The sequence below is a fragment of the Astatotilapia calliptera genome, chromosome 11 (assembly GCF_900246225.1).
Source record: "Astatotilapia calliptera chromosome 11, fAstCal1.2, whole genome shotgun sequence".
Classification (NCBI taxonomy): Eukaryota; Metazoa; Chordata; class Actinopteri; order Cichliformes; family Cichlidae; genus Astatotilapia; species Astatotilapia calliptera.
This window is the reverse complement of record NC_039312.1, coordinates 15182482-15202242: the sequence shown is the minus strand read 5'-3', so window position 1 is coordinate 15202242 and position 19761 is coordinate 15182482. Positions and strand designations below refer to the sequence as shown.

At 39.6% G+C, this 19761-nt stretch overlaps 1 protein-coding gene across 5 annotated transcripts; it reads right to left on the bottom strand.

The window, feature by feature from the left end:
• Window positions 1–11644: 11644 nt before the first annotated feature.
• Window positions 11645–18933, bottom strand: pnisr (PNN-interacting serine/arginine-rich protein). Of its 5 annotated transcripts, none has more exons than XM_026184727.1 (12): window positions 18853–18933; window positions 18262–18370; window positions 17959–18135; window positions 17619–17854; window positions 17095–17260; window positions 16546–16736; window positions 16288–16428; window positions 15939–16038; window positions 15290–15343; window positions 13670–13864; window positions 12505–13591; window positions 11645–11985 (listed from the first exon to the last, which is right to left on the bottom strand). In XM_026184727.1, the coding sequence occupies exons 2-12, from the start codon at window positions 18347–18349 to the stop codon at window positions 11952–11954; spliced, it is 2469 nt and encodes an 822-aa protein (XP_026040512.1). In that variant the 5' UTR covers window positions 18350–18370; window positions 18853–18933; the 3' UTR covers window positions 11645–11951. The 5 variants fall into 5 exon arrangements, with proteins under 5 accessions (XP_026040512.1, XP_026040514.1, XP_026040513.1 ...); XM_026184729.1 differs by having other exon boundaries at window positions 12505–13588; XM_026184728.1 differs by having other exon boundaries at window positions 13673–13864.
• Between the last annotated feature and the right edge of the window lie 828 nt (window positions 18934–19761).

Here is a 19761-nt window from a genome sequence, read left to right as displayed (position 1 = left end):
ATGGATGTTTTCCACCCGTTTCAGAGTTTATAATGGGTGTGTATGGGACGGAATGTTGGGGCTAGAGTGAGAGAGCTCAACTGCTAGAGTGAGAGGAGCAAAAAAATTAATCTTAAAATCTTTTTTAAAACTGCTGCTGTGTCCGCAGCGTTTGCTCTACAGCCGCCATTTTACCCTCAAAACGTAGCCATCGCTGTCCTCTTTCATCCAATGTGTTTACTATTGTCCTAGGTGTTATGGTTCTTTCATAAATGTCACCAATGCACAGCCTCCTCCCTCCAACTCTTCCATAGACTCTAATGTTAAAATGGCTCAGAAGGTTCGTTTGAAAATCAGAAGAGCATGGTGTCTTTCCACTGTCACCACGTCCATATAATAAGCTCCACAGGCATGAAAACTGAGAATTAGGTAGACTAGACATTGCTGTCGCTCACGGTGAAAGAATTTTGTCAATACGACTTTTACTTTTCATTTGGGAACGATTTGTTTCGGCCTGACTTTTCTGTTCATTTTAAGCAGCAAAAGTGAGGCGCATGTCTGTGTACGTGTGTATGGAGCCATTGGGTGCGGTCACTATAGCAACCAGGCTCACACCTGCCTGCTTAACGAGCTCTGCCTGCCACTGTACCAAGATTCATCTTAAGCACTTCTCTTTCAACTGCTGCTGTGTCCACAGTATTACAGCCATCATTTTACCCTCAAATTGTTGCCATTATTGTTCTCTTTCCAACACCGTATCTTTCAAAGCTCAGGCATTTAAACTTTTTAAATTGTGTGGATCAAAGTGGAGGGATCACATTTGAGTCATTCAGTGATTCAAAGAATATGACCTTTTAATATTCATTCAGATGTTTTCTGACTCTAAATGTTCTTTTCTCATTTCTTAGGGTTTTCTAATTTACATTTAAAACATTTTCAGTTTTTTTCCAACTCCTTCTTCTGTGTAACCTTCAGCTTTTAGCAGTTCAGCACCTTTGTTTTCAGGTTAAATTCGTTTTTTTTTTTTGTTTTTTTTAATCTCATTCAATATTTTTAACTCAAAATTCAGCAATTAATTCATTTCAGTGCATACATTCAGATTCAAGCATTCACACTGCAGTTTCTTCAGAAAATGCACTTTCTAGTTATTATTCCATATTCCGTACGTTTTTTGGCATCTAACTCCTTCAAAACCGTTCAACTTAGAAAAACCATTCAAACATCGTTAGATTCCTATTATTTTGGACATGACTGCTTCTATTTTTCTCATTTTTAACATTTATATTTTTAATTTTATTCAACTTTATTCAACAAAAATTTATAATGTATTTCAATGGGGAGACCCTTCAAATTCTCATTCAACTTACTCATTTTTAAACTCTTACTACTTCCACATACATTGACATAGAGCCACCATTCAAACTTTAAAACGAAGACAAGACATTCAACTATTCAACTTGTATTTATCTTTTCAATATCTATTATACTTTTTCTTCAGTTCCAGTTTAAGTTTCATGATGTTTTTTCACCCATTTCAAAATTTATAATGGGTGTGTATGGGACGGAATGTTGGGGCTAGAGTGAGACAGCTCAACTGCTAGAGTGAGAGGAGCAAAAAAATTAATCTTAAAATCTTTTTTAAAACTGCTGCTGTGTCTGCAGCGTTTGCTCTACAGGTATGATTTTACCCTCAAAACGTAGCCATCGCTGTCCTCTTTCATCCAATGTGTTTACTATTGTACTAGGTGTTATGGTTCTTTCATAAATGTCACCAATGCACAGCCTCCTCCCTCCAACTCTTCCATAGACTCTAATGTTAAAATGGCTCAGAAGGTTCGTTTGAAAATCAGAAGAGCATGGTGTCTTTCCACTGTCACCACGTCCATATAATAAACTCCACAGACATGAAAACTGAGAATTTGGTAGACTAGACATTGCTGTCGCTCACAGTGAAAGAATTTTGTCAATACGACTTTTACTTTTCATTTGGGAACGATTTGTTTCGCCCTGACTTTTCTGTTCATTTTAAGCAGCAAAAGTGAGGCGCATGTCTGTGTACGTGTGTATGGAGCCACTGGGTGCGGTCACTATAGCAACCAGGCTCACACCTGCCTGCTTAACGAGCTCTCTCTCTCACTCTGCCAAGATTCATCTTAAGCACTTCTCTTTCAACTGCTGCTGTGTCCACAGTGTTAAAGCCATCATTTTACCCTCAAAACGTCGCCATCGTTGTTCTTTTTCCAACATCTTGTCTTTCAAAGCTCAGAGATGTAAACTTTTTAAACTGTGTGGGTCCAAGTGGAGGGATCACATTTTAGTCATTCAGTGATTCAAAGAATATGACCTTTTAATATTCATTCAGATGTTTTCTGACTCTAAATGTTCTTTTCTCATTTCTTAGGGTTTTCTAATTTACATTTAAAACATTTTCAGTTTTTTTCCAACTTCTTCTTCTGTGTAACCTTCAGCTTTTAGCAGTTCAAGCACCTTTGTTTTCAGGTTAAATTCGGTTTTTTTTTTTGGTTTTTTTTTATCTCATTCAATATTTTTAACTCAAAATTCAGCAATTAATTCATTTCAGTGCATACATTCAGATTCAAGCATTCACACTGCAGTTTCTTCAGAAAATGCACTTTCTAGTTAGTGTGAATGCTTGAAAAGCATTCACAGTATTGTTCTTCTAATCTTTATTATTCTATTTTATTATTATCTATTCCGTACGTTTTTTGAAAGCCTACTCCTTCAAAACCGTTCAACTTAGAAAAACCATTCAAACACCATTAGATTCCTATTCTTTTGGACACTGTTGCTTGTATTTTTCTCATTTTTAACATTTATATTTTTAATTTTATTCAACTTTATTCAACAAAAATTTCCCATGTATTTCAATGGGGAGACCCTTCAAATTCTCATTCAACTTACTCATTTTTAAACTCTTACTACTTCAACATACGTTCACATAGAGCCACCATTCAAACTTTAAAACGAAGACAAGACATTCAACTATTCAACTTGTATTTATCTTTTCAATATCTATTATACTTTTTCTTCAGTTCCAGTTTAAGTTTCATGATGTTTTTTCACCCGTTTCAGAGTTTATAATGGGTGTGTATGGGACGGAATGTTGGGGCTAGAGTGAGGCAGCTCAACTGCTAGAGTGAGAGGAGCAAAAAAAATAATCTTAAAATCTTTTTTAAAACTGCTGCTGTGTCCGCAGCGTTTGCTCTACAGGTATGATTTTACCCTCAAAACGTAGCCATGGCTGTCCTCTTTCATCCAATGTGTTTACTATTGTCCTAGGTGTTATGGTTCTTTCATAAATGTCACCAATGCACAGCCTCCTCCCTCCAACTCTTCCATAGACTCTAATGTTAAAATGGCTCAGAAGGTTCGTTTGAAAATCAGAAGAGCATGGTGTCTTTCCACTGTCACCACGTCCATATAATAAACTCCACAGACATGAAAACTGAGAATTCAGTAGACTAGACATTGCTGTCGCTCACGGTGAAAGAATTTTGTCAATACGACTTTTACTTTTCATTTGGGAACGATTTGTTTCGGCCTGACTTTTCTGTTCATTTTAAGCAGCAAAAGTGAGGCGCATGTCTGTGTACGTGTGTATGGAGCCATTGGGTGCGGTCACTATAGCAACCAGGCTCACACCTGCCTGCTTAACGAGCTCTGCCTGCCACTGTGCCAAGATTCATCTTAAGCACTTCTCTTTCAACTGCTGCTGTGTCCACAGTGTTACAGCCATCATTTTACCCTCAAATTGTCGCCATTATTGTTCTCTTTCCAACACCGTGTCTTTCAAAGCTCAGGCATTAAAACTTTTTAAACTGTGTGGATCAAAGTGGAGGGATCACATTTGAGTCATTCAGTGATTCAAAGAATATGACCTTTTAAAATTCATTCAGATGTTTTCTGACTCTAAATGTTCTTTTCTCATTTCTTAGGGTTTTCTAATTTACATTTAAAACATTTTCAGTTTTTTTCCAACTTCTTCTTCTGTGTAACCTTCAGCTTTTAGCAGTTCAGCACCTTTGTTTTCAGGTTAAATTCGGGGTTTTTTTTTGGTTTTGTTTTTATTTCATTCAATATTTTTAACTCAAAATTCAGCAATTAATTCATTTCAGTGCATACATTCAGATTCAAGCATTCACACTGCAGTTTCTTCAGAAAATGCACTTTCTAGTTAGTGTGAATGCTTGAAAAGCATTCACAGTATTGTTCTTCTAATCTTTATTCTATTTTATTCTGTATTCCGTACGTTTTTTGTACTCCTACTCCTTCAAAACCGTTCAACTTAGAAAAACCATTCAAACACCATTAGATTCCTCTTCTTTTGGACATGACTGCTTCTATTTTTCTCATTTTTAACATTTATATTTTTAATTTTATTCAACTTTATTCAACAAAAATTTCCCAAAATTTCCCATGTATTTCAATGGGGAGACCCTTCAAATCCTCATTCAACTTACTCATTTTTAAACTCTTACTACTTCCACATACATTGACATAGAGCCACCATTCAAACTTTAAAACGAAGACAAGACATTCAACTATTCAACTTGTATTTATCTTTTCAATATCTATTATACTTTTTCTTCAGTTCCAGTTTAAGTTTCATGATGTTTTTTCACCCGTTTCAGAGTTTATAATGGGTGTGTATGGGACGGAATGTTGGGGCTAGAGTGAGGCAGCTCAACTGCTAGAGTGAGAGGAGCAAAAAAATTAATCTTAAAATCTTTTTTAAAACTGCTGCTGTGTCCACAGCGTTTGCTCTACAGGTATGATTTTACCCTCAAAACGTAGCCATGGCTGTCCTCTTTCATCCAATGTGTTTACTATTGTCCTAGGTGTTACGGTTCTTTCATAAATGTCACCAATGCACAGCCTCCTCCTTCCAACTCTTCCATAGACTCTAATGTTAAAATGGCTCAGAAGGTTCGTTTGAAAATCAGAAGAGCATGGTGTCTTTCCACTGTCACCACGTCCATATAATAAACTCCACAGACATGAAAACTGAGAATTTGGTAGACTAGACATTGCTGTCGCTCACAGTGAAAGAATTTTGTCAATACGACTTTTACTTTTCATTTGGGAACGATTTGTTTCGGCCTGACTTTTCTGTTCATTTTAAGCAGCAAAAGTGAGGTGCATGTCTGTGTCCGTGTGTATGGAGCCATTGGGTGCGGTCACTATAGCAACCAGGCTCACACCTGCCTGCTTAACGAGCTCTGCCTGCCACTGTGCCAAGATTCATCTTAAGCACTTCTCTTTCAACTGCTGCTGTGTCCACAGTGTTACAGCCATCATTTTACCCTCAAATTGTCGCCATTATTGTTCTCTTTCCAACACCGTGTCTTTCAAAGCTCAGGCATTTAAACTTTTTAAACTGTGTGGATCAAAGTGGAGGGATCACATTTGAGTCATTCAGTGATTCAAAGAATATGACCTTTTGATATTCATTCAGATGTTTTCTGACTCTAAATGTTCTTTTCTCATTTCTTAGGGTTTTCTAATTTACATTTAAAACATTTTCAGTTTTTTTCCAACTCCTCCTTCTGTGTAACCTTCAGCTTTTAGCAGTTCAGCACTTTTGTTTTCAGGTTAAATTCGGACTTTTTTTTATCTCATTCAATATTTTTAACTCAAAATTCAGCAATTAATTCATTTCAGTGCATACATTCAGATTCAAGCATTCACACTGCAGTTTCTTCAGAAAATGCACTTTCTAGTTATCTATTATTCCATATTCCGTACGTTTTTTGGCATCTAACTCCTTCAAAACCGTTCAACTTAGAAAAACCATTCAAACACCTTCAGATTCCTCTTCTTTTGGACAAGACTGCTTCTATTTTTCTCATTTTTAACATTTATATTTTTAATTTTATTCAACTTTATTCAACAAAAATTTATAATGTATTTCAATGGGGAGACCCTTCAAATTCTCATTCAAATTCCTCCTCTTTAAACTGTATCTACTTCCACATACATTGACATAGAGCCACCATTCAAACTTTAAAACGAAGACAAGACATTCAACTATTCAACTTGTATTTATCTTTTCAATATCTATTATACTTTTTCTTCAGTTCCAGTTTAAGTTTCATGATGTTTTTTCACCCGTTTCAGAGTTTATAATGGGTGTGTATGGGACGGAATGTTGGGGCTAGAGTGAGGCAGCTCAACTGCTAGAGTGAGAGGAGCAAAAAAATTAATCTTAAAATCTTTTTTAAAACTGCTGCTGTGTCCGCAGCGTTTGCTCTATAGGTATGATTTTACCCTCAAAACGTAGCCATGGCTGTCCTCTTTCATCCAATGTGTTTACTATTGTCCTAGGTGTTATGGTTCTTTCGTAAATGTCACCAATGCACAGCCTCCTCCCTCCAACTCTTCCATAGACTCTAATGTTAAAATGGCTCAGAAGGTTCGTTTGAAAATCAGAAGAGCACGGTGTCTTTACACTGTCACCACGTCCATATAATAAACTCCACAGGCATGAAAACTGAGAATTCAGTAGACTAGACATTGCTGTCACTCACGGTGAAAGAATTTTGTCAATATGACTTTTACTTTTCATTTGGGAACGATTTGTTTCGGCCTGACTTTTCTGTTCATTTTAAGCAGCAAAAGTGAGGTGCATGTCTGTGTCCGTGTGTATGGAGCCATTGGGTGCGGTCACTATAGCAACCAGGCTCACACCTGCCTGCTTAACGAGCTCTCTCTCTCACTCTGCCAAGATTCATCTGAAACACTTCTCTTTCAACTGCTGCTGTGTCCACAGTGTTAAAGCCATCATTTTACCCTCAAAACGTCGCCATCGTTGTTCTCTTTCCAACATCTTGTCTTTCAAAGCTCAGAGATGTAAACTTTTTAAACTGTGTGGATCCAAGTGGAGGGATCACATTTTAGTCATTCAGTGATTCAAAGAATATGACCTTTTAATATTCTTTCAGATGTTTTCTGACTCTAAATGTTCTTTTCTCATTTCTTAGGTTTTTCTAATTTACAATTAAAACATTTTCAGCTTTTTTCCAACTTCTTCTTCTGTGTAACCTTCAGCCTTTAGCAGTTCAGCACCTTTGTTTTCAGGTTAAATTCGTTTTTTTTTGTTGTTTTTTTTAAATCTCATTCAATATTTTTAACTCAAAATTCAGCAATTAATTCATTTCAGTCCATACATTCAGATTCAAGCATTCACACTGCAGTTTCTTCAGAAAATGCACTTTCTAGTTCCAACATGGACTTGATTATCACTTCATAATGAGTAAAAAGGTTTGCTTGAAATTCTTGCAATTTTATTAAAAATAGAAAAAAAATATGCCATGTAAGTATTCAAAGTCTTTGCTCAGTTTGATGCTACTCGCTTTGCACACCTATCTTTGGGCAGTTTCTCTCATTCTTCTTTGCAGAAACTCTCAAGCTCCATCAGGTTGGACAGAGTGGGAGTTGGTACACAGCCATTTTCAGATCTCAAACTTCAATCATGTTCAAGTCTGAGCTCTGGCTAAAGTCACTCCTTTGTTATTTTGGCTGTGTGCTTAGTGTTGTTGTCCTGTTGGAAGATGAACCTTCGCCCCAGTCTGCGATCCAAGCTAAGGCTGACTAGTCTCCCAGTTCCTGCTGCCAAAAAAACATCTCCCAGCATGATTCTACCACCACCAAGCTTCACTGTAGGGATGGTATTGGCCAGGTGATGAGCGATACCTTGTTTCCACCAGACATGATGTTTAGCATTTAGTTCAATCTTTGTTTCTCATGGTCTGAGAGTCCTTCAAGTGACTTTTGGTAAACTCCAGGTGGGCTGTCTTGTGCCTTTTATTGAGAATTGACTTCTGTCTGACCCTCTCCCATACAGGCCTGATTGGCGTAATGCTGGAGAAAAGATTATCCTTCTGGAAGTTTCTCCTCTCTCCACGCTGGAGCTGTCAGACTGACAATCGCTTTCTTGGTCACCTACCTGACTCAGGCAGAACTTCTATTTACAGATGATGGTGATATTTTTGATGAAGAGTAATTTTTCTGTACCCTTCTCCAGATTTGTGCCTCAATATAATCCTGTGTCAGAGGTCTACAGACAATTCCTTGCTTTGTTTGTGCTCCAACATACACTGTTAACTGTGGGGCCTTATTTAGACAGGTGGACTCCAATCAAGTTATAGAATCATCAGATGACCAGTGGAACCAGGATGTACATGATTTTGAGTGTCATAGCGGGGGCTTTGAATACATATATGAACATATTTGGTTGCTATTTTTAGTAAATTTAAAAGAATTTAAAGCAAACCTTTTATTAACCGTGTCACTATGGGGTATTGTGTGGATCTTTTTAGGTAAATAATGAATTTAATCATTTTGGAATGAGGATGTAACATGATGAAACACCAGCAGTCGTGTACTTTCTGGATGCACTGTGTTGGGCTATGTACCAATATCAGTATCATTGGCTCTCATATGTGAGCTTACTGTTTTTCTTATCCTATCCAGTATTTTGCATTCTGCTGTGCTCATCATACTTTGGACACACTGAGTGCAGTAAAACTGAAGAAAATGAGTTAATCTAACAAGCAAAATACCAAGCCCTTTTGCTACTGACATCAAACATATAGTTTCTGAAGATGCAAATCGCAAATGCAAATTCTAAAACAAAAGGTTGTGCTGGTATTTAACCCTCAGTACCCATTTCATTCAGTTCATCTTGCTAAAACCAAGTAAAGACATGTAAAAAAAAAACGTGTAAAATGGTTCGGTAATGATGCAATCTCTGGTGACGTGCAAATTTTTACAAATGCTGAATTGTGCCAAATTTTGTTTTTTTAGTTCATGCATAAGTCACATGCTCAAAATGCTATCACTTGAGTAAAAGAAAAAGGCAGCATTTTTAGTGTTCTAAAAAAAATGGTGAAAAGTGTTCAGCCACAGGACACATCAAGACACTGAAAATCGTGTCTGTAAGCAATGAATCGGTTTGTGCAGAGATAATCTGCTTGGAAGCCTTTCTAATATGATAGCCATCCACAAAGGTACTCAACTTTAAGATACTTTGACTATAAAGTATCGGAGTATTGGAGGAGCATCACACATTTCACAAATCAGTCCAGTTCATTTAACAAAATGACAAACCTGACTATCTTTCTGGATGCAAAAGGATGCTTGTATTAAATTTCAGAGTAGTAATTAGAATTGTTTCCGTAACATATTTATGATGCACTATGTATCAGCTGTCCAGAGTCGTAGAGCTACCAGGGTGAGCCTCGTCGGACCTCTTAGTCTAAGCAGTAGCTGTATGCTGCTAAATTTCACTGAGTTTTAGTTTCTTTTTTTCTTTTGAAAAAAAAAATACTGATTTCTAGCCCTGCTTCCGGTCCCCCAAATATTCTTATACAGTGTGGCACTGGAAAGGAAGGTGTCACCACACGAGTGTGTCTGCTAAATACCCGTTTTGACGGAGCACAGCACGTCGTTCTATCTCCCGACAGGCGCTCCTCTGCAGCCACAGTGTCCGCTGTTTACACACCGCAGTCCAGCCGAACCCGCTTCGACCAGCGGCCCTCTGGACCAGGCCACAAACAGCGGTCGTTTTAAGGCAGTGCAGCCCTAACATGAGGCGGCGAAACTTGTTGGAGTACATGTCATAAAACCATCGAGGTACTAGCTGTGAAGTTCATAATAAACAGTCTTCTTCGTCTTTGGAGTTCAGCGTCGCTGGGTTTCCTTCTTCTTCTACGCTGAGATTTAAGCGCAGCTCTCACCGTCGCCGTTGCACTGCTGCCCTCCTCTGCCTTTGGAGATGAGCCCACTTCTCCACTCTAGTTTCTCGGGCCTCTCAGGTAAAACCAGCGAGATGCTCCCCTGTAAAGCCTGCTTCCAGATTACAGTTACTATTTTCAGTTTCGTCATCATTGACGTTGACTATCTTTTTCAATTATTCCCCATGTCCTCTTGAGCTGCTAAGGACCCAGTGCCTCTGCCACTCTTCATCTATTTATATTTTATGTATTTAATTTTATGCTATGCCAGTTTTCTTTTTTGACTGCTTGTGTCTGCTCTATGGTATTCGAAAGAATAAATATGAGCAGTAAAAGTATGCCAAGTTCTTCCTTGATTGTTTAAAAATTAAAAAGTCCCAGTTGAGACCTGACCAACTGGACAAAGTAGAGTCTAATGACTTTGGTTAGTTTCATTTGTCCAATACACTTTACCCAGTAATCACTTGCAGGTTAATAGGATCCATCAGTAAAGAAATCGGATATTGCAAACCACTCACTAAAAATCAGTGTTTGCACAGTAGGAAATGAAAGTTCGACAGCTTTATTTGTTCCCAGTTTTTTTTTAATTTATGTTTTAAAATGGATTCGTGGGAGTCATGCTCTCAGTTGTGATGCCTGATCAAACATTTAACTAGTTTCATTTTTTTAAAGTGCCAATCATCTCTGTACAAACAGAAAAAAAAGTTTACTCATTGGGGAAAAACCAAAACTGATAACTTCACTGGCCAATCATATGTTACTGATGACTATTTTTTTACTACTAGGGTGTAATTTGTGATAACTTGTATTATGTTCACATGTGGAACAAAACAGTAAGATCACCTATGACAAGAGCGTTTCTGGCACAGTGGAAACATCTGAATGGTTTGAGGGACGTGAGATGAAGATTTTTGTGTTGACTGTTGTCTCCAAATTCTAAATGTGATTAAGCATTTAACCTGCACAGGCTTCAAGTACTCATGTGGTACACTAACCTGTGCTCCCCTGTGCTCCCTCGTCAGCGCTTGGACTCAGTGTTCGGATGCATGACATGAAGAGTTGTTTTTTTTTGTTTTTTTCCAAGGCCAAATCCAAGCATCACCTTTCAGAAAACTGTCTGGATGTGCTCATGTTATATTTTTATGTTCCAGGATTTAAAAAAAAGAAAAAAAAAAGATCAGAAACAATGGTGTACCAAACACTGAGCACAATTTTCAGGCTCACCTGCAGCTGAGAGCCTTTAACGATGTGCTATGTAAGAAGTGAAACTATTGAAGTGTTAATATTTTATATTGAATAACTGTTTTTCAGTATGAACAAACAAGCAATTTGATGCTTTAAACAGAAACCATTATCCTAACTACAGCATCAAAAAATATTTTTTTCCTAAAGTAAAAGTTCTTATACAAAACAACCTTTTAGATTTCTAAGTTACATTTTGATGTTGTAGATCTAAATTGATTTGATTAAAATAACTTATTTAATCACTTAAATATTGCTGCATTGCTTTATCTATAACAAAACAGCAACAAACTTGTAGATTTAGCTTAAAAAGTGACACTCTAAAACTTATATAAAATATGGTAAGGAATACAAAGTGCACCATTTGCAGTACCTAATGGAACAGAAGTAGCACAACTTGTAAATACTTATGGATAAAGCAACCGTTCTTCAGAAAACTGAGAAAATGTTTTAAGTTACTTTCTACCATTCATTCTATCAATGCACGGTTTTTGCAACACTACTTCCATCCAGCAGCACTGACAGCTGAACACATGCAGCCTTAAAGTGGGAATTATTGTAATCTCTGGGAAGTAGCAGGATCCTGCTTTGTATGGTTACGTTTAATGCAATTGCAACACGCATCATTAAATACTGTGTTAGTAAATACTGAATTAAGGTCAGAGAGGTAGTGAGGCAAGACAAGAAACAGTTTATTAGACATCTTACAATAATTGGAGAAAAAGTTAATCTTTTTTTAAAATATACACAGTTTCACTTGAGTTTTTTAGTGTGTAATTAAACTGTGCATGATAATGGAAACTCCTACCATTCAAACTTGTTCTTCAGGCACACTTTAAAAAGAACATATTTACAGTAAAAGAAAAGTATGAGGGGGTTTTCACCTACACAACTGCCTCTATAATGAGACAAGCCTGTTCAACTCATGGAATTTAAAATGGCAAAGTGCACAGATCAGGGCAGTGACTGTGCTCCTCAGCGTCTGCTACGACGGGAGGGAGACGTCGACCTGAAAGAAAGTTATGAACACGACATTATTCCTGCACTAATGACACTGATTGCAGTGCACAACAGAACAAAACACGTTTCACCAAAAATACTGTCAAGACTATAAATATGGCAGAAAACTTCCATAAAAACTGATGTTATACAAATTCTACAGATGCAAATTAAACTGCAGAACATGGCGAAAAGACAAATTTGTTTGTTTGGCTCAATTTGACATTTTCGCCCTCTATTTTGGCCAGGAACCAGACAAATCAGGCAGATGCTCTAGGGAAGCGGTACTTGCTAGTATTCAGTCATGGCATATTTGCATTTGACATAGAAAACCGTTGTGAAAGATTTAAGCCTTTAATTCATGAGACCTGACTTTACACAGTCAGGCACGTGTAGCTGTATTAAACATTAAATTTTCATAACAGCCAACATTTTCCTCTCAGCTACTACAACAGATCAAAGACTCGAGAGAAATCACAATGAAAACAGTATTATAAAGTATTTTGAAAGAGAAAAAAATGAATACTACCTTGATCGCGACTTAGACTTGTGTTTGCGGCTTGCCTTCTTACCAGACTTGTGAGATTTTTCCGTCGATCTTGAGCGACTACGTTTGGATTTCTTATATTTTTTTTCCTTGCTAACTTCAGGGGAGGGGGATCTACTTGAGTCAGAGTCTGAGTGCCTCTTGCTAGCTTTGGCCGAGCCCTTCTTGCTGGCTTTACTATCATGTCGCGAGTGCTTGTCAGTTTGAGAATCGGTTCCTAACTCGCTCTCTTTCCTTTTCTTAGATTTGCCATTCTCTTCACTAACTACAGAGCTCCCTTTTTCCTTCTCTTTGGTCTTTGGCTTTTCCTTCTTTTTATCCACCTCTTTGTCTCTATCTTTATCCTTCTTTTTCTTGTCTTTCTCATGACTACGACTCCTTTCCCTCCTCCTCTCTCTGTCTTTACTAGAGGCCTTTTGTTTATGTTTGCTGCTGCGACTATGACTGCTGTCCCTGCGTTCCCGACTCCTTTTCCTCTCTCTATCCCTCTCCCTGTCTCTGCTGCGACTGCGACTTCCTCTGGCCCTCTCTCTGGCCCTGTCTCTGGACCTAGATCTACTCCTTCGACTCCTGCGCTCCCTGGAATCACTCCGATCTTTCTTGTGGCGGCCTGATCGCTCTGCACTGCTCCTCCTCCTGTCCCTGCCCTTCTCACTGCGATCACTACGATGCCTGTGTGAGCTGTGGCTGCGGCTGCGCTGCCGGGTTTTGTGGGATGAGGAGCGACTACGTCTCCTTTTCCTTCGCGGGGAGGAAGATCGAGAGGAGCTACGGGAAGATACCGAGGAAGAAGATGAGGAGGAGGAAGATCGACTGCTGCTGTGGCTGGAGGTGGAGCGGGAGCTGCTGCTGTGACCATTGGTGGGAGAATCGCTGCTGCCTCTCCCTGAGCGTTCCTTCCCTCTGCCTGAATGCTTTCCCTCACTACCCTCCCTCTCACTACGGGACCTGCGCCTGTCTGCCAAGGGCTCTGCCTCCCTCTCTTTCATGTCCTGTTTGTGTGGATATTCTGACTGACTTTCATCATATTCCCCCCTTTCTTTACTTAATCTCTCCTTTGCCATCTCTTCTGTACAAACAGAAAACAAAGACTCAGGTTAAAAGTGAACTAGTAACACACATTGCACAAATGACATTTAATATTTACCACGTGCTAGCAGCGCCTCCTGAGCTTGTTTCTCTTGCAGCAGCTGCATCTCCCGCTCTTTGCGGCGGAACGCGTCCTGCTTCTCCCGGATGCGGTGACGTAATTCTTCCTCATCTGTGTCTGAGGATTCGGATCCTCGGACGCTACGGCCATCCTCATCCTCGCTCTCATCTGAACCATAGTCACCGAGCCCGCCTGCCACAACAGAGCCCCCAGGTTGTTGAGTGTTGGAAACTGTTAAGATCCGCTCTCAAATCAGGTTCCACTTATGAAACCACTCAATCCAAACTCAAGGTCCCCATTAGGGCTGCCACGATTAGTCGACTAGTCACGATTACGTCGACTATTAAAATCGTCGACGACTAATTTAATAGTCGACGCATCGTTTGAAGCTTTGTAAGATCACAAAGGACGCAGGAATGAGTAGTAGGATTTAAGAGTGTAATAACGGACTGAAACAGAAGATGGCAGCACTGCATGTACAAGGATGCCAGCTGCCGTTAAACCCCAAAGAAGAAGAAGCTGTGTCCCAGAATTCATAGCGCAGCCCAGCGCAGTTGTCAACAATGGCGGCAGCTAGTTAGTTTTAACTTTACTCTTATTATTCTTTCTTGGTCACAAAATAAACGTTTAACATATTTTCAGGCGAGAATGTAGCTGTGTAAACCTCAAATATCTGCTCAGTTTATCAAGACACCACGTATTTTCAAAAGCGCTCCGACGTTTTCGGAGACGTCTGTTACCCACTAGCTCGTTAGCTAGGCGGGGGCAAGGCTAACTAGAGCCGTGAGAACACCGGACTCCCGGCAAATCGTTTTCAAACCCACCGCCGTCTTTCGCTAGTCAGGTTAAACATATATATAAGTCACTTAGATAACTTAAAAATTTTATTGTTTGGCTTTCTTTAGTATTTTATTTGTTCCTGAGTAAATCGGTTTGGCTGAGATTAAAGTTATAGTTTTTGCACAGCTAAAACTGTCAAGCAGACAGCTGATTATCAGAAGTGTGAGACACTGGAGAATATACTCCGGTGTCCTGTTATATTTTAGAAAGCAAGGAGTTTATTAAACTTCACCGAAACAATCTGCAAATTTCATTAAAAATTAATAAACTACCATATTGTCTTTATTTTTAGTTAGCACAAACACTTCAAGCTGTAAGCTAATGATAGTTATATAAGACCAGATGCTGCTGGTGCAATAAGCTGTACGCTGTACGTCCAATGGATGATGATCTGATTAGTCGACTAATCGCAAAAATAATCGGTGACTAGTCGACTATCAAAATAATCGTTTGTGGCAGCCCTAGTCCCCATGAAAGGCACTTAATCTTGTTTAACTTTATACTTCACACCAGTAAACCTCTTATTAACAAAGAGTACACATACAGCTCTTAAACACTTTCAACAGTCTGTAATGTCTTTGAGAGCATGCTTCTAATTTCAAAGCACAGATCTAAAAAGCAAGTCAGATGCCACTTTTGCCTTAAATAGTAGCAGTGAAATATTGGGTGTCACGCTTTGTGCCAACAGCTTTTCCCACGTTCCGACTAATAACCCCGACTATAAATCAAAGAAACTTCCCTTCCCTCCCCACCAGTGACAGAAAAAGGGATACTCACTGAGACCGGTCAGAGAAGCCAGTGCACTTGACTGTGCCAGCTGTTTTGCAGGAGCTTTGATTCACATCAACAACAGGAACAACATGTTAAAACACATACTGCCATTTTCTCAAAGGCAAGAGTCGCTAGAGAAAGGGATGGGGCCACAGATAAAGCACTATTCACAAGAGCTGCCATTGGTAACAAGAGAAAAAAATAATAAAATAAAACAAAAGAAATGGAGAAAAGAGAGAGGGTTAACAAACAAACTTCTGTCACACATCCAAGTCAAACAGTCGGACAGGAGCGAAAGAACCAATCTGTACTAATGCACAGTCACTTCACTGGAGGAAGTCTCTTGTATCTACAGGTGAGTCAGCGCTGAGACTTTATTCAGTCTTACAGCCATTCAGCAGCACCTCCAATACCATGACAGGTTTTCAATACTGTCTGTGACAAACACTGCTCTGCTGTGTCCTGATGCATTAGCAGAGAATGGTTGGAAATGCATATCAGACAGACATACTCTGATGTATGCTGCTCAGTCACCCTCACTTACAGGGTGTTACGGAGTAATTTTAAGAGGCACGTAACGAATTCTGTCCAGATTTAAACAATGTTTTTGTGACAAGCAGAGATAATGCAAAAAGAGGAAAATATAAGACCAGACCTCGAGTGGCTTTCCTGTGAGTATCTCTAGCCACATGCAGGATCTCTTCATTTGTGACCTCAAGAAGGATCTCTGTCAGGAGTGTTTTTGTCATCACCATCTAAAACAAGGACAAATTAACAAACATCTCAATATTTTATCAATTTCAACAATTAGATTAAAATCAAGCGCTCAAAAAGGAGTCAACTGGACATTTTTGGTTTGTAAACACATTTCACCTCTACAAATCAGAAAAGAAGTCCAGTTGCCTCCTTTTCGAACACTCAAAACTGCCATGACCCGGACTGAGAACCTACACAATCACACTCAAATCTGACTACTTGAATGTAATTTGAAAGTTCAAACTGACCAGCTGGAATTCCTTTTCCTCCTCAGTCATTTCAGGTTCACTGTCTTCTGCAGGGGGCGAGGGACTCCGCGCAGAAAATGCTTTCTTTAGTGAAATCTTTTCTTCGTTGTCATTATCATCATTGCCCTCATCATCACTGTCCTGATGCAAACAGAAGAGAAGAATGAGTTTCAATCAAGAAAACATAGCCAATCATTGCTACAGATGAAGAGGGAAAACAAAACTATTTGCAGTATGGGTCTTAAATGAGTTCCTTACAAATTTACTCTTGCGGGGCAGACGTGGGCCATCACCACCCTCATCAGCCTCATGGCCTTTAACGTCATCTTTTGCCATTTCTGCACGCTCCTTCTCCATCCGCTCGCGCTCCAGCTTCTTTTGCTTCTCCCTGTCCATCTTTTCAAGACCTTCTCTGATCCATGCAGGTAGTGTGCGTCTCTTTACAGCATCTGGAGATCAAACGTGTTATCCACATATATTTTACAAACGATTAAACTATTCCAGTACAAATCCATGTACACAAAGAAGTTGTTGTATTAATAATGGTGCATCGGTTTCTACAGCTATCACCTATTTAAATTTGACTCTTTTTTTTAAACAACCAAATTTTTATAAATACCTTTTGTATGCATATAAAATGAAGCCAACACAGGTGGAATAAGGACTTCGATTATTTAAACATATAGTCATCTACTGATATTTATCTCATACCTCAATACCATTTTCTTGAAATGTTTCTAGAAAGTTCAGGAATTTAAATAAATTAACTAAAAAAAAATAATAAAAAATTCAGACATCAGGACTCACCTAATGGTGCTGCTGGGGCCTCAGGTTTGACAGGGAGCTGGATAGGGGATCTTGGCCTGTCTCGAAACCCAGGCGGTCTGGCATCTCGTCTGTTCTGAGGAGGACCCTGCCAGTACGGGGAGTGGAAGCTTGCTGGTGTCGGAGCAAATGATGAGGCAGCTCCATGCTGTTGAGAGACAGCACAAACTCAAAATTAAAGTCAGTTCTAAGTACTTAAGGTCCTCTGTTTTGGCAGTCACTAGGTATGGGGTTGCTGTTGTCTTTCCCCACTCCTTACTGAGCTAAAAGGTATACTTGGGTTAAAAGGGGAAAAGAAAAAAAACTCAACAAATAAAGTAATAACAAACCATGCTGGATCCTCAACAAGCCAACACTTCCTCTGCACAGCATCAAGAAAGCAAACGACTGATACGCCTAGATGCTCGGACCCGGCAGAGTGTCTATGGATTGCTCCTTCTCGTGCTACTTGGCTGTCACACTAAAACCAAAACGCTTCAACAGTTTCTACCGTAGCATCTGCATACCTGATAATCAAACTGGTTCATGGCCATGGGGGCCATGGCGTAGCTGTCGGGCTGTGCCCCATACCCATGGCTGTTCTGGGGGTAAACCCCATGGTGGGCTTCAGAGTTGAATTCCACGCTGTCCTGGCTGTTGCTGTCCTCGCTGGGGTTCACCACATCCATTGGTCCTGACCCTGGAGGGATCCAGGCCTGGTCAGGGGGTGGAGGAGGAGGGGGCTGGCCATGCATTCCCCATTCTGTTAAACACAAAATACTTAAACAAGCCACAAGAGAAATCTCCACAGTTTTTTGTTTTTTTTTCCCAGGGGGAGAGCCATGGCTCAAAGGCTTAATTGTGTACCTGGTTGCCACATTCTGCCAAATGCTGGGTCACCCTGAAAGTTGCTGTGATTATTCTGTCCAACAGATTCGAGGCCTGGGATGTCCTGACCATTGGGCTGGATGTTCTGCTGCTCTCCTCCTGTAGACTCTTTTTGGGCTATCCATGCTTGCGCCAGGGCTGCCCAGTCCACTTGACCTGGAAAAAAGTGCATTAAGACTAGTTGCCAGTGCAGTTTTTGAATCCATTGTAAAATATTTAGATTTTTTTTTTTATTGAGGGAGCAAAAATGCCATTTGTGGTGCATGAGCATCACTCACTAACCTGGATCATGCTGATGCTGAAAAGATTGCATCCACTGCTGCTGGCTAAGAGGCCATTGCGGCCAGGGCTGTCCTCCCTGGTCCCACATTGCTCCTTTCACGATTTACACCTGAAACACCCAGATCAGCTACATTTAATTGTATTGTGCACTCTCAACATGGAGAGGTGTGTCAGTGTAGAATTACACTTGCCAAATGGCAATGGAAATTGCAAGCTGCAATAAAGTGCTAACGCTACTTCAAACTGACCGGCTAGCTGTACGTTGGGAGACACTTCCCTCTTAACGTTAGGATGCTACCTAATGTGAGACATTGTGTCGTTACTTACATAGGATACTGAAATTAATTCGGGAATTGTGCATTGGTTCTTTTTTGTTTTTTTTAATTAATTTTTTTTTTAGCTAAGAAAGCTTAGCCATGCTAACGTGAGCTAATATTAGCTAGGCTAGGCTGTGTCTGAAAACCAGCAGTTAGCACCACATTTTTCTCAACAACCAAGCAAAGGTTCACTCATTTAAATTAGGCCATAATGGGAAAGAAGAGTGGCTGAAATTTACACTGAAGCTGTGCTTTGAGTTTACAGAATTCCCACCTTTGCCTGACGGGTTCGTTCCGGCGATGCGGTCGCAAATCAAAATGGCTGTACAGGCGAGCTGCTCGGAGGAAGTACGAAAGAAGAACTGCTGCCTTCAAACTAAATAGGAAAGTTACAAATCATTCAGTATCCATGGTTAGTATAAGTTTGCTGGAAGATTATTTGAAAGGTCGAAGAGATACTCAATCTAGTCTCTGACTGTATGTGCAATACAGTGCTTGTGAACTGGACATTCATTTGTCCTATGTCAAAAAAGTTGAATTTGTTGTTCTAATTTGAGCTATTAAATACATTTAATTAATTTTAAAATTTTGTAGCTATGACGGGTGCATTTCCTAACCTCAAATAATAGTTTTGTTGTCAAACCTTGAATAAATGGGATTAAACTGAAAATGAAACGGAAGGAAAAAAAGTCTTTCCACTTGAAACTTTTCTGTACGAGCAGCAAGTGAAGGCAGCACGCCAAAGGCTTCAGATGGTGATGTCAGTGTGATTTTAGCACCCATTTATAGCTTGCGTAGTTTTCATGTAACTGGAATGCCGAAATGCCTTTCAACGTACGCCCTCATAGAGGGTATAGAGCATGTGCCGCAATGTGCATTCAGAACCACAGCCATTTGGATTTGAAACAACAAATCTACCCAGGGCCTTCCTGTTTGTAGGGACCCTTCTAAGCCTGTAATGAAACGTCTATTTTTTGTTTTCGACTGCTCGTTTCTCTGCAGTTCTTCTTCTTCTTGTTATCATCAAGCTCCCTGACAAAACTCAGCTGAGTGAGCGAACTTCCAAAATTAGAATAGAAAAAAATGAAACAGCCTAAAGTAAAATAATAAAGGAAATTGAAAGAAAGCAAACCGTGGGACGTCAGTAGTTAATTTTCTTTCAAAAGAAAGGTGGGAAGAGCAC

Bases quoted from the DNA above. Each gene is read 5' to 3' on its own strand.
- pnisr (XM_026184727.1), bottom strand. From the start codon at position 18,349: ATGTGGGACCAGGGAGGACAGCCCTGGCCGCAATGGCCTCTTAGCCAG. The intron at 16,429-16,545 runs GTAAGGAACTCA...TGTTTGCATCAG, and splicing joins TGCCCCGCAAGAGTAAATTT to GACAGTGATGATGAGGGCAA. The intron at 11,986-12,504 runs GTAGTATTCATT...ACTTTCTTTCAG, and splicing joins AAGTCTAAGTCGCGATCAAG to GTCGACGTCTCCCTCCCGTC.